Raw genomic sequence first — 15,213 nt, forward strand, 5'->3', positions numbered from 1 at the left:
AAACACCTCTAAACGGAGGCACCCAGGAGGCATCCTGATCAGATGCCCGAACCACCTCAACTGACCCCTTTCGACGCGAAGGAGCAGCAGCTCTACTCCGAGCTCCCTCCAGATGTCCGAGCTCCTCACCCTATCTCTAAGGCTGAGCCCAGACACCCCACAGAGGAAACTCATTTCGGCCGCCTGTATCCGCGACCTCATTCTTTTGGTCACTCCCCAGAGCTCATGACCATAGGTGAGGGTTGGGACGGAGATGGACACGATGGACCGGCGCAGCGCCTGCATCACTGCAGAAGCCGCACCAAATCAAAGTTAATGGTATCGGGGGAGACGTCAAGAATAAGATTAACTGTTAACAAGTTGGCAATTTTGGCTCTCTCTGCTCCACATTGAACCTTCCATGTTATGGCCACATGTCCCACATTTTGTTGATTGACTTTTCCAACAAATGCTTCAACTTTTTCTTGAGGTATTAATGATTGAATAAATTTTCTGATTCAACAATTCCACAGATCTTCATTTTGGATCACTGCTGAAATTTTAAAAAGCTGCAGAAATAAAGACAGTACAATGTTTGACATTCGTTGTACCCAAAGCAGTTGTGCATAAGCTGATTATACTGCTCTACAAATAATTAATGACACTTAACAGCCACTGATTACAACTTTATAAAGGATTCCCTGTTAGAATGTGTTACTGTAATATTGATTGACAAAGAGCTTGCATTAATATTTTGTGTACTGAAGTGTATGAAGGTTTTAGAGTATCCATGTGACAAAGCTATAAAATAGTAAGCACTTAAACCAGAATTTAAATTTCAGCTTGAACACCCTGCCCTTCAAATTTGAGATTTTGTTTTTATATAGCAGAAGTTTTTAGACTACTATGATCTTGAATATGACAAAAATAAATCTAGCCTTAGATCCTTAGACCTGAAAGAGTTTAAGTCTTGTATCAAATGGAGGACGAAATATGACCTATCCATTAATAAAAAGTGAGAGATAAATGAGGTTACCAGCACCGTCTGAGAAGAGAAATGCAGTATGATCAGTTTCTGTCTTTAGTGAGGAGCTCAGCACTGATTAGTGACGGGTAATTGTTGCAGTTGTTCAGTGCCGAGATAAGAGAAAGAGAAAACAGACCAAGTCCTGCAGATCAATGACTCCCCAGTGAATTACTATCGACTAAACACGTGTTAAGACTGAACACTAGATAAGCCAACGCTAAGACTGCCTTGACAACCACTTTCACTGACTCCAATCAGTCCTTCTGATATGAAATGCACCGAGGGAATCTCTGGGGTGACTTCACTGTTGACCACGTACTTTGCAAGCTCTTTAGCAAGAAATGAAAAACAGAAACTCATCATAAATTCATCTTTAGGAATGCATTATTCCAGAGTGTTTTAGTCGCTATTCAAATTTAATCATGTTTGAGCAGCGGCGTCGCCGGCACAGCAGTCATTGCTAAACATCTCTCAAGCACCACGGCAGCGAGGAATTCAGGGCACTGATTCAAACATCTCAATTGGTGCTGGTGGTGTGACTGTGCTCTCTAAGTCCGAGGCATATGTCCTTGGGTGTGTCTCACACGTTGTCAGTGTGTGTTGGGGTGGGGGTAGTGGTGGCGGTGCTAGGATGCTTGAGTGGGAGCAACAGCTGCACAGCAGCTAAGTTTTCCGACCTGAGGCTTTGCTCAATCTTCAGCCGTCTCTTGATGGGGACTGATACAGTTAGACTGTGATTAAAAGGTTCTCTGTCACTGAGAAGCAGAATGTGAGAATGTGGATGATGTGAACGTAGAGGGGCTTTTAATGCTACCTGTAGATCATGTTTCTTGAAGCAAGAGCTTGAATGTCAGACAGGGATCTGTAACGTACAGCTGGGGGAGGGGGAAAGTCTGGTGGAGCTGCACCATTTTCTTCATGTTATTGGTGGTAAAGCTTTATAAAAAGAGGTCAGGGTCTGTGTATTTCCCAAAATGTTGAATTATTCCTTAAATAAAAAATTGACGAATTCTTTATAGATGAGTTAGAATCCACGATTATGTTTATGGATCGTCTTAAGACACCAGGAAGTCAAGGACACAAGCAGTTCTGGTGCCAGCAGTCTGCAAATCCTTTCCAGCCTATTGGAAAAGAATCCAGGCCCTCCAAACAAAAATGAGAATGAGGAAGGAAAGATTAGATTAAAAAACATGTTGGCTTTTTAATGACTTGGCCATTATATTAAAGCCTTTTTAATCTAATCTTTCCTTCTTCATTCTCATTTTTGTTTGGAGGGCCTGGATTCTTTTCCTGTTTGCAGTATTTTGGAGTTCCCTCTTTTTTTTTTTCCAAGAGCACCCGATACATTTTTGGATCTACACTCCACAACACAGAGCAACCAGTTATCTGTTTTTCTACCTTTCCAGCCTATACTGAAACTCATAACACTTATTCTGAATTTGTTACCTGCAAAATGTTCCAAAAAGTTAGGGTAGGGGCAACAAAAGATGAGGAAACTTGTGGAGTATCCTAAAAACCACCTAAAACAGTAGACAGCTCATTGGTTACATATTAAGTATCATTGGTTATGAACAGTGGTGTAGTGGTAATTGATGAGGTGGGTGTGCTACTAGGTAGATAGGTAGGTTACTGATGAGGAAGTGGGCGTACTCTCCTATACATTACAATGGGTATACTGTAACTGGATAGAAAAAGAAGTGGGTATACAACGTATACCTGAGTATACCTTCCACTACACTACTGGTTATGAAAGGGGCATCCTCCAAAGGCTCAGTTAATAACAAGAAAAGACGGGACGAGGTACGCCACTGAAAAAATGCATCGGCAGCTAGTCCAACAGTTTAAGAACAACTTTTCTTAAAGCAAAGTTGCTTCAAATTTTAGGATTTTACTGTCTACAATCCATAATATCATCAAAAGATTCAGAGAATCTGGAGAAATCTGACTGCACTGCATTAAAAACCAACGTGATTGTATAGAGGATATTACTACATGGGCTCGGGAACACGAAAACCATTGTCAGTACCACTGTTCGGATGCTACCATGCAAAGCGAACGCTATTTATGAGCAACATCTGGAAACATCACAGACTGGGCCCGAGCTCGTCTGCACAACTGTGAAGACACCATGAATGCTGAAATGTACCCACAGGTTTTGGAGCAACATATGCTGCCATCCAGACGTCTTTTTCAGAGACGTCCCTGCTTATTCAGGGTTGTGCTTTGTAACAAAATCAACAATGTTGTTGAGCAGACATTTGTGTCTCAACCATAAACTGTATATAAAGATGGATAAGGAGTGATCGGACGTTGAACCGCTGTATCGAGGCACGCACGGCTGTCAATCTTAACGTCAAACCCCCTTTTTATCGCTTTAAATAACTAATTAAAACCAAACTTTTCAGAAAGACAAACACCTGAACAAACAGTAGCGTGATAAGAACTGCCTAAGATGACAAAAAAAACATCATGGGAAACATGTATTTGATGTATACTTTGATGTTTCAGTTTGGCCCATGTCCCATCTGCTAACACGTGTCAAAGTGGCTCGAAAAACGGACGTTGATGCTAAATGCAGACGGCCTTATGGGAAACCTTGAAGCCGCGCAATCACAAAACGAGCGAGACGCAGAAGCAGCAGAAGAACCTAATGAAAAGGAAGAACCCCACATGCCCATTCTACCACGGACACTTTGTTGCTCTGAACAAGAACAGGAGCTGAACAAAGCTTTTCCATCCGAGAACGAGATATTAACTGAGCAGAACAACTCTGCTGTTGCCATGGATTGAGACGAACCAGAGCCTGATGAGACGGGGTTACCGAGAGTGTTTAAGCTTATCCTGTTGGCACTCAATCCCCTAAGCGAGCTGCTTGAGATTTTCGGACTTTTTGCATTTTTACCTCCAGCCTTATTCTTCAGAATCCAAGGAATTTATGAGTAAAAGAGCAGTTTTCTGTGCTTATTATAACGGATTTAAGGGTCTCTTAAATAATCAAACAGCCTCTCCTCTGTGATGTAAAAGTCAGGTCCAGAGACGAAGGCTATTATCGGTCGGTCTAGACTCAATAATTAACATTTCCCTAGCAGCACAAGTATACTTACAGCTTAAATAATTTCCAGCAACCACTACAACTGTTACATTTTAGAAGGGAGCTGCCGTTAACTAAAGTGTTCTCTCTAGTATTTCATGTCCAAGCTACTATGAGTGCTAGTGAGAAGGCAGCAGGGAGGACTTCAGGAAGAAGACAGTTAATAGCAGAATCAATCACCTTCGCAACAGTCTATGTATTGATTAGAAACTTGCACTGTGGGTGAACAGGCAGGCTAATCTTTTCCATTTTAATGGGAAGGCTGGTCTAGAGTTGAGTGGGCGATTGAGATATTTTCGTTTCACACTCACCATTATTTTAATTATCAATTAGTTTGGCAATGAGTTAGCAGATTTCTAGATCAACATATATGGTCTAAAATATGTCAGAAAATAGACACCACTAAGCAATTCTTTACCATTTGGGGCATTTTTGCTTGAAAAATGACAAATTAATCGATTACCAAAATAGTCGCATGTTCACAATTTGTCAATGGACAAAAATGTTAATTGCTTCAGCTAAAGAGTTCCTGTTATTTTCCAGAGCACATTTAATCCAATTCAAGCACTAAAGAAGATTTTCTTGTATGCCAAAGATTCAAATTTGGGAAAAGTGTGTCAATGGACAAAACCGTTAATTGTTTCAGCTCTACTCAACTCTTTCCCATTGAATAATAAGTATTAAAAGTCACAATAAAGTGCAGACACATCCTCTTTTAGCACGACACCTGCAATGTCAAGACTTTTTGTCAAGAGTCCTGATGACCAAATAAGTTGCACTAATTAAGGGCTTCGATATGATTAGTAAAGCATCAGTAAATACTATTAAATACAGCTTACAGCTCTATAATAGGTGTCTTATTGGAAGGTGGTACCAAACTGTTTTAGATAGTGATTCAAAGCTACATAACATCGATCAAGTGCAGTGGCAGGGATGTGGTTGCATGAGAAGGCGGCTATCTCTGGCATGAACCTGGAGTGTTGTGTCTAATGTGTCAAAACGCCTGGAATCATGGGGGAAAAAAAGGAAAAACAAAGTGCCTCATGGCTCCAATCGTCAGGGCTTGCTCACACTTGACTCCGCACACCCTCTGAGGATTGAGAGCCACCTGTTTGACGAGTGATAGACACAACAGCTGCACTGCTGCCTGACCTTCAGCTAATAGACATGCACACACACACACTCCGCGTTTGTTGTTAGGCAAACTGCTGACACATAGGCGCACATCCACGCAATCCCATTTTCACTCTTCTCAGCACCTATAAAGTGAAGCACCTTTCCCGCGGGAGTGTTAAAATCCTTCTTTTAATAAACAGAACGCAACACTTGGGTTTTGTACAGTATGATAACGGGGTCATGGGGAAATGAGCCCCTTCATTTTGCAGCGCAACAATGAGAAAAGTAGAAGTGATTTGTCTCGTATTTTTACACATTTATTGAACAAATATTACATCAGATACATGTGAAGGTGTGTATGTGTGTGTGGAAGGTTACGCAGAGGTCGTTACTGGCTGGTCGGACGGTGGAGTTGATACAGGAGGAGCAGGTGGAGTCGCTTCTTCAGGTCGCGGGACCTCAACCTGTGCAACAAAGTCACATATGTTCATGATTACTTTAACAATTATTTTTATTAGCGCTAACATCCTCTCTCTGACCTCTTTTTCGTCTTTGGTAAGGGTTTGATCAAGTACAAGTAAAAACCTTTAAAAGAACATATATACAGAGATGTTGGAGAGGTGTGGAGGCATCTGTTTGTGGCGTGGGCGGTTGTGTTTTGAGCGCCAGCTGGAGGCAGACGGGGGACATGCTTCCCTACCGCCTGCAGCCGGCTCAGAAGACACGCCGCCCACGCATCGCTGCTTTTAAAATCCTGTTTCTGTATGGTGGCACATACAGAGGACAAAAAACATGACTTAATACAACAACAATATAACATCAACAATATAACATATAATAACACAACAGCCTTGTCGTATAAAGCTGAATCAACATCTCTGTCCCACACAAAGTTGACGTGTTGCAGAGCGACTGTAGAGCACTGCACTGGATGGGAAAGTGTTCCTGTTATTTTCCAGAGCACATTTAATCCAATTCAAGCACTCAAAGATTTTCTTGTACGCCAAAGAAGATTCGAATTTGGGGAAAGTGTGTCTACATTTCTTGCCAACATATTAATAGAAACCAGCTGAACTGTTTTCAACCATTTCAAAATAGTCTGGCATTTCTCTCTTCCTAACTTCTTCTAAAGAGAAAACAAGGACAAACAGTTAAATTATTACAGCTTAAAAAGGTTCAATTTTGACCTACGATGCTTGCCATACTTTGCACACACTCAGTTTTCCTACAGTATGCAGTGAGGACTCACTAGTGACATTTCAGCAGGCCTCACTTTCTGTTTCACCTGCAAATACAATGCCTGGTGAAACACAAGCTTGGCAACTATGAAATTGGACTGTCCCAGTTTTTACTGCACATATGTTCATTTGACGCTAACTGGTTAATCTGTAACCTGTTCATAGACATGCAGGGTATGTCTATTGTCAGATCTACCTCCAAGCAAGATGGCACATCTAACCTTCCTGGAAGCTTTCACAGCCCGTGCCTTCATGAGACAGCGCATCAGAGACCAACATATGCAGAGAATGACGAGCGGCTTATCAGCAGTTTCCGACTGCGGAGACGTTCACAGGCCTTAATGTGTGTGTGAAAACAACTTCACCACTTTCTCTATTGTAAACTTCCAGGGCAAAAAGATTTCCCTGTATAGCGGGCACACGCCAGTCAATTTAGAATGATTCTGATTGACTAACGTACACATGGTGGTAAGAACAAAATCAGCCAGTGTGCACGTGTCATGAATCTCATATTTTTTTAGTAAAATGATGGTCAGACCACAAAAGTAAGACCCATTTTGTTCAGTAGGAGAGGGGCACATCACTATTTGTGGGTTGTAATAACTGACAGAGAAATATGGAGAAAAAGAGGACGAGATGTGTGTTTGGAAATCAGTGTGAAAAATCTTTTTTTCCTTTTCCCAAACAATGTGGCAGAGGTTGAATTTAGGCCCAATCTCAGTATCCCCCCTTGTCTACTACCCTTTAGCCCTCAAAATGAAGCAACGAGGGGTAGGGGTTGAAATCTTTCCCTAGGAATTGGGACACCACTCACTACGTAACTGCGTCGATTACGTTCCCGCATACGTAACTATTTTAAACAGGAAGCTGCGAGCCATCTACATTTCCAACCGACATCTACAATGGAGTCTCCGGTTGAGTTCATCCTACCGATCGCGTTTGCTGTATACATCATGCTTCGTTTGATGAACGACAGACGACAGGGGACTTCTGCTAGCTAACTAACCAGCTAACATTACGAGGCAGCATAGTTATACTAGCTGGCGTGTTATCGTAATGTGAAAAATCCGACAATTTTGCAGAACAGGACAGATGACAGACGCCAGATAGTGCGAGCTAGCTAGCTAGTTAGCTAACAAGCAACCTGACGACGGTAACGTTAGCTATGTATGAACTTTTTTCCCCGTCTCTTGCTCAGTGGTAGCCATGGCAACGTCGACCCCTCGCTGGCAAGTCAGCATCTGAAATCCCTCGCTCCGAAGGGCTAGTTTCATACCCGCTACCCCTCGTTATGCCCCCTACCCCTACACGCAAAAAGGAATTGGGACACCTCTACCCCTCGCGGGAACGCGCAAATGTAGGTAGGGCTAAGGGGGGGTATTGGGACAGGCCCTTATTCTTCTATCCCTCCTCCTCCTGATGTATCGACAGGGGCGTGTTCCACCTCGACAAAACGTAGCAAAACGTTTTGGAAACACAAATGGCGGTGCATTAAAGGTCGGGTGAGGGAGGTGTGTGTGTGTAGCCTGCAGTTTGCTGCAGCACTGTATCGCACTAAACTCTAACCCCGCCCACTTTTTAGTAGTCCAATAATATGCAAAGGTTTAAGTCCCTCTCTTAACTGAACACCACTCAAATATTCTGTTTCACTGGGCAATACGTCGCAGTACAGAAGCACCTCCAGTCCGCAGCTTGACATCTATAGCTAATATTTTTTTCCTGCATGACAAGACAGGCTGACATCTGGTTTTATAAGAAGAATGAAAACATCCCTGTGGTCCTCCATGATCTTTGCCTATCAGTGTGAGCTGTTACGAGAAGGATATCATGCACATTAGCCTTGGTTTGTCGTCATATACTGAAGATACTGCGGTATAAATGTCCTTCAGAGGCCTGTTATAGTTTATAGCTGCTGCACTGATTAGTGGTAGTGATTCTCTGTTAACACACGGGACACAGAGGACAGGACAGCATGCTCTCTTTACACATCATGTGCACACACAACACGGCAAACATCAGTGTGTCAGGTGATGCTATGGAGCAACGTCCTCTTAGACCATAAAGTGACGTCCTGTAGCTGTAGCACGTCTGCATGCTAATCCTGCGCTTGTAAAAACTCCAGGAAGACATGATCCCAATATCCTCCGCTTCTAATGTCGAGCCAACTCTGACGTCCACGCTTTTGTTTTTAATAAAGTGCTATATCAAATCCCTGAATGACCAAATCTCTGTGAAAATAAAATGTAGGCCACGGAGCACTGCATGTCATCAGTTGCCAAATCAAGCGTGTCTATTAATGAGTACGTCTTTTTTTTTTCTCTCATTACGCAATCAGTGATGCACAGAGGATGCCAGAAAGGCTGGAGCAAAATATATTTCGCCTAGATGGCTCCATCCAAAATTAACTCGTAGCCTAGTTTGAATTTGAAGAATTGATGCTTCTCCTTTAGAGTCGAACTTGGTTATGCTCACACAGTGCTGATTCAACTGTGCATCAATCTGAGTGTCACGATGTTCAACGTCTAGAATGAGAGCCTTGAACCTGGAGAGATTTAAAAATACTTCCTCCTTGGATCTCGAGTTAGTGTCTGTGTCTTTGATGTGGAGTTCAGAAAGCAGCAGTTTGTCCTTCATTGGGAGGATGAGACCTGCTTTTTCCTCAACACTGCAGCCCACGTTGCGTCTCCTCTCTGTTTTTGCCAAAATACGAATGTGAAGCAGTAAAAATAGCTGTGTTAAATCCTAACCTCTGGCTACTTTGTGAGATCGGAAAGGAAGGCTGCAGCCAGGGAGCGAGCTGGCTCGATGTGGAGCAAGCAGTCATTTGGACGAGTATCCGTCATCTACACCAGACCACTGCCCCAAAACACCAGCAGCCCTCCTTCCCCGAGTTGGCCCCCGTGCTTCGGCTTTGAAGTCGCTGCTGTTGGACGCCTGTGTGAGGTAAAAAAATAAAAATAAACTGCTGTTCTTACCAGTTTCTCTGCCCGCTGCCTCAGTTTCCTCCAGACTGTGTGGTGAGCCTGCACAGAGGGAGACAATGTGACGATGAGGCACATGCAGATAAAGTGCTTTCACTGTGCCACACAAAGGACAAGCTTTGATATAAGAAGAACAATCAAATGCCACGTATAATCTGCTCCATGGCACCGGCGGTTTTATTAAGAATCTCAAAGGGAAACCACCACAGACTGCTAAACAATCACTTTTAAATTGACTTTTTCCTGCCACTGTAATTAAAACCTGTGACTGCCTGAAGCTCGGAGCCAGTCGATGCCATTTTAAACTGATTTCCTCCTTTGAATTTGACATTTTAGTGCCAGAGAAATGTAAGTATGATATGTTTCCACATAAAAAACGTGACTCAAACTCCACACACGTCCGCACCTGCAGCTGCAGAGGAAGGGAGAGGCCCTGCGCTCGACGGTGGAGGCCCCAGTGTCCCTCTCCCAGGCTGTGGAGGGCTGTGACCTCGTACTGGGAGCACAGGCCTGTCCTGGCCACCAGGGGGCCCGCGCTCAAGAGCACATGGTCACCACATCTACAAACAAAGAATGATGATGGGAGCTACAATATACACCTTTCTTAAGATCCATGTGACAGACAACACTGGAAACATGCCGGCAGTACATGATGGTGTGTGTGAAAAGTCACCTGTGGAGCATCACTTTGCCTTTGGGATTCTGCGCCGCCTTTTGTTCCACATCCTCCTGTTTGAACCTGGGAGACACAGAGGAAAAGCTCACGTGTTCCTGAATATACTGAAATGCACGGAAAGGAAACAAAGACACGAGGAAAAGAAGGACAAAACAGCTGAAAACCAGCTATGAGAAATCAGTCTACCTGCTGTGTGAGAAGACCTCCAGCGCCACAGAGGGCGCCACCTCCAGAGGCTCCCAGGCCAGGTCCTGGTGGATCAGCTGCTGGGCCCCTCGGGTCAGAGACCGCAACGTCTCCTGCAGAAAAACGCAGCCAGATCAGATTACAAATACTCACAAATGATCCGATACAGTAACAGATAAGAGCTCAGTAATCCAACAAACCAAAGCTGTGAATCATTCCTCCCCTGCAACTGCTGGTCACAAATAGAAACTTCATTTAAAGGTGACAATAAAAAGTCACACTCTCGTCTCTCTTTCTCACACAAAACATTTAAATAAAGACTCATTTATGTGAGATACTTCCAGCACCCAACAAGACTCTCTGACACTATCATTCCTGCCAAAAGGCTAAATACAGCATTAGGGAGAGTTTAAAAAAAGGTGTTAAAACAACACTAAAAGAACAACTGCATTACAGCCAAATGATGACATCATGACTGAAGGAGTGATTTGAGAAGTTTCTTTGTCTGTCAACAACAGTCCAGCTTTACACAGCTGTCTCAGGAGTCAACAAAGGATGGAATATCTCTTCAATGAGAGACTTCACATCAGCTGGAAATTGTCAGTTTCTGCTGACCTCTAATGGTTGGTCATGTAGATGGTTACAAATGGCTGTAAACATGCACATGCACACAGCGAATGCTGCCACCTATGAGCAACAAATATACTATCAATACATTTCAATTCATACACACCACCTGTGTGTATGTGTGTGCTTTCTCTGACTGAATTCTGTAAACTTCAACTGTCACCTCAACTCAAATTCATTTATAAAGCACATCTAAAAACGACCCACGTCGACCAAAGTGCTGCACAAAAGGAATAAAATGCTAAACACACAGCTCACACATTTACAGACACAACACACACAGGTACGCATCTGGGAAACCCACATTGGGGGACTCAAACGCTGATGAATAAAAGTAGGTTTTGAGCCTGGACGGCGAATGTTGGGCCGTTTTGCCGGCAAGCTGCGAGCGTTTAGACACACAGAGCCGGATTGGCGAGTTGATCCGAGGTGCCCAATTTTCCGCCTCGTAGGGTAGACNCCATTAACCATCAGATGACGGGGACTGTGAAGAACTTACGATACTTATGAGAGAATCGCCGAAGCACTGACCTATAATATTCTGTATTCTGCATTCTGTATAAACAAAAGTAGGCAGACGGCATTTTGCTTCACTCCCTGATTTTGTTTTTATACTGCCAATGCTGAAAAAAGACTGATTGGGCTTTCCTGCAAATTTGCACAACTCCTATCTAAAAAGGGCATCTGATTTACCTCAGAGGGAATCCATGAATCCAGCTGAGGGTCAAGCACCACATCGCAGCAGAAAGCTCCTGAAATGACTACATGGAAACAAATCAGCATCACACGACCTCTCATCAGAGTCCAACATGTCTGTTTCAAACACTAAGAAAATGAGCTGCCAGGAATTATGTTTAATCAGCCTCAGTAATATCACTCAAACATAACAGATGCATCTGAGGAGGAAAAGACGGACACTGCATCTAACTCTCGCAGAGATTCCTAATTCTACAGGTCAGTGATGAGTGAAGAGAAACGTCTTTACCTGGCACTTCTGGTGTGCTCAGCAGCTCCACAGTAAAGTCGTCTTTGAACGCGGTCTCCAGCACCTGGCCGAGCAAGGCAGCACAGGAACGCCAGTAGGCCTGAGGGGAGACAAGAGGTGAAGGTCCCAAACCCTTTTCATATCACTTGATCAGTTGATGTACACTCAGACAAGAAGAGAAGTCCGACTTGACTGATGAGCCGAGCTATGAGCTTAGCTTGACTACTGTGTGCATGTAAACGTGCTGACTTTTTATCGGACAGCCAGGAAATCTTGTCAACACGACTATATGAAGTAAACATAGGGAGAAACTGTACTCGCTGTCTTGTCTTCTTGAACATTTATGAAAGTCCTGAACCTTCCTCGATTTCTCACTTCTCTAAATAAGAAAATACAGGAGATTCTAAACATCCAAAACAATCTGAAATCCTGTTAAATAAAAGATTGTCTTGTTGTAAGAGTACCTGGTTGACCAGTGTTGGATCGCTGTCTTTAAATGTGAGCAGGGTGAGTGAGCAGGAGTGGGTGAGGGGCTGGTGGAGAGACCAGGGCTCCCCGTCCACCAGAGCCAGAGCTGAGTTGGTCGCGTGATGCTCCGTCAGATCTGAGGGAAACACAGGGAGTTCGTCTGAGTCCAAAACTAGCATTTGTTCATAACAAAACATGTCGCAATACATTATTAATACGCGCAAATGAAGCTAAGAGGTCTAGTGTCTTACAGATTGTGGACTGTGCTGCATACAGTCATGGGAATCACACACTTCTTTGTACTTACGTCTAGCACAGCTCAGTGGAGTGGACATTCCTTTGTTCATGATGAGCAGGGTACCGTCCAGCCCCGGGCCCTGCATGGACACCTCTATCTTCTCAATGCGGGGGTAGAGAGATCTCTGCCTCGCCTGCTCTCTGGAGAAGAGGGCACTGCGCTGGCTGCGGACCTCAGCAGCTGGCGGCCGCGCAGCCGCTGCAGCGGATGCAAAGCCTGTGGAGGGGGAGAGGATGGATAGAAGAATCAAGAGAGTAGCAGAGGATTCTCTCATCACTTGGAGATTCCTACATACAGCAGCGTACTGTTTATGTCATTGGTGTGGTAGTGATGTCACCAGGGTTGTCTGGACAGAGACAGAAAGCACTTGGCTGACATTTATGTGGTGTCAGAATAATACGAAAAATGAGCTCTCGAATGGGTTGGAAAGTTGGCGTCATTTTTGTAGAACTATGGTGGGCGAAAGATAATTTGCGTGTCAATTTTTGCTCATATGTAATTTATAATAAGATATCAGGTTGTAACTTCTGTTGCTGCCCACACAGAGCGACATAGATTGGCTAGAAATGTTATTAATTAGCATTAAAGTCAGGTAAAGCAAGATTTTAGTAGTTATCGAGGTTGTAGTGGTGCAGCAACAAGTGTAGGACAAAATGCTCTGAGCAATAAAATACAACACATCTTTTTGGAGCGTCCATGTTGTTTCCACGTGACCACATAAAGCTCATGAACGCACCAAAACTGAAAGGATGACTTCAGTCTTAACCATCTTAAGAGGACTACAAATAGTTGCATAGCTGCTGCTCTAGAACTCCTGGAGCTTGACCCATATTGGATAAAAGTTGGGATATGTATTTAATTTAACGTAATAATTCATGTCAAACATCCTCGCAAGCCATTTTAAAGATATTTAGGGACTGTTCTGTATTTATCAAAGAAGGAGGAAGGTGACTTTTTTTTTTTGTTTGTTTTTTTAATTTTATTTTAACTTTATCTTTAATATTCTTTCTTGAGCCTCCCTGAGTGACTGGGAAAAAATGCATGACTCTCCCTATGCTATAAATTACCATATTTGTCAATAACCCTAAATGTGAGTCATGCAGGAGCGCAGGTTTTGATGTATTTACAGGGTCTGGTCAGTGCAAATAGTTTAGTTTGGGTTACATTATAAATGAGACATGTAGAATGAAGTGAGTTTGATGGCATATCACTATTTTACACTTATGTTTTTACAGTTTCAGGCTGTAATTTAGACGATTTTTAAAGAAAGCAGGCCTTTCAAGCCCACCAACAGGTTTTGGGGTTCAGAGGGTATTTACAATAAATATAAAGCACAACCATTTAAAGTTGCAAATCCTTCCCCTGAGACAAAATAAAAACTAAAGTCCCTCCCAAGTCATTTTTAAATTATTCAAAACATGCATACCCTGTTTAGCACCCCTCATTAGTAACGAACACTCCCTTACAGTCTGGTTTCGCCATTGCAGCTTCACATACTGTCATGGATAAGGTCATGCTCGTTATCATACATGCAGCCAAGTTAAAGCTTTTAAATAATTCTATTGCAGTGTTAAACAATAAGTTTACACTGCTTTGAGTATGTACATTAGCAGCTTGCTAACTGAAATTATATATGTTATTTTGGGAATAAAAAAACAAGTAGATATACCATAAAACATCTTATCACTTGTAACAAACTTCTACACCGCCTGTGTTGTGTCAAAGCTGAAAATAACCGTTTAAACAGCGGCCATTTTGTCATTTCAGCAGAAAAGCACAGGTGTACACTATTAGCTTAGATTAATAACGGCTACGCCACTTTTAATTGTGTGCTGGCTAACTGGAAAAGCTAACTGTGACACCTATTGAAACAGAACTATCGTTAATGTATTATTAACATATTTATTAAAGTTAGTTATTGTCCTATAGTATGTAAATGTCGACGTTTATTCAGAGTAAAGCACCATGAAGCTACAAACTGTCATTTCAACCTCGCTAGCTCGCATGCTAATGCTAGCTGGCGCACGTTAGCTAACGGATACTCACGGCGCTGCAGAATTTGACACACGGTCCTGGTCGCCATTTTGTTGACTATTCCAACAGCTACATAAAATTAAAATCATAAAAAAGATACCAAGACGTGAACGATAAATGTGTCACTTGTGCCTCTGAGTGAAGGACGCCATGCCTGTGTAGTGTGCAACGATTATTGACGTCCGGGTAGGAACTGAAGTCAGCGGCTAAAAAGGTTCCGTGTGACCTAGAGGAGGAAGTGCTGTTCCGCTTGATGGCAGCAGGTGTCGCTGTTGGTGGTCAAGTCAATTAGCTTATGTGGAGGAAACACTGCAGAAGACACTGTAGATATGATATGGAGAGAAAAGTGTTCTCTATCAACAGCCCCTCACAACATAATATATCTCTGTGTAATACTTCTCTGACATCTCTTTGGGCACTTGTACTAAAGTTTTATATTTATGGCGTCCCTCTACAATTAATTTCCGAGTTACCTCAGTGTCTGCTCCCCAAGTGTTGAAAGACTGT

At 43.0% G+C, this 15,213-nt stretch overlaps 1 protein-coding gene across 1 annotated transcript; it reads right to left on the reverse strand.

Annotated features, from left to right (window-relative positions):
* Positions 1–5,508: 5,508 nt before the first annotated feature.
* On the reverse strand, positions 5,509–14,895 carry mrpl39 (mitochondrial ribosomal protein L39). The gene is made up of 10 exons (XM_050063421.1): positions 14,719–14,895; positions 12,682–12,888; positions 12,371–12,510; positions 11,907–12,006; positions 11,615–11,682; positions 10,295–10,407; positions 10,106–10,171; positions 9,839–9,992; positions 9,427–9,474; positions 5,509–5,677 (listed from the first exon to the last, which is right to left on the reverse strand). The coding sequence occupies exons 1-10, from the start codon at positions 14,753–14,755 to the stop codon at positions 5,588–5,590; spliced, it is 1,023 nt and encodes a 340-aa protein (XP_049919378.1). The 5' UTR covers positions 14,756–14,895; the 3' UTR covers positions 5,509–5,587.
* Positions 14,896–15,213: the final 318 nt, after the last annotated feature.

Source organism: Epinephelus moara, chromosome 15, assembly GCF_006386435.1.
Source record: "Epinephelus moara isolate mb chromosome 15, YSFRI_EMoa_1.0, whole genome shotgun sequence".
NCBI classification, from domain to species: Eukaryota; Metazoa; Chordata; class Actinopteri; order Perciformes; family Serranidae; genus Epinephelus; species Epinephelus moara.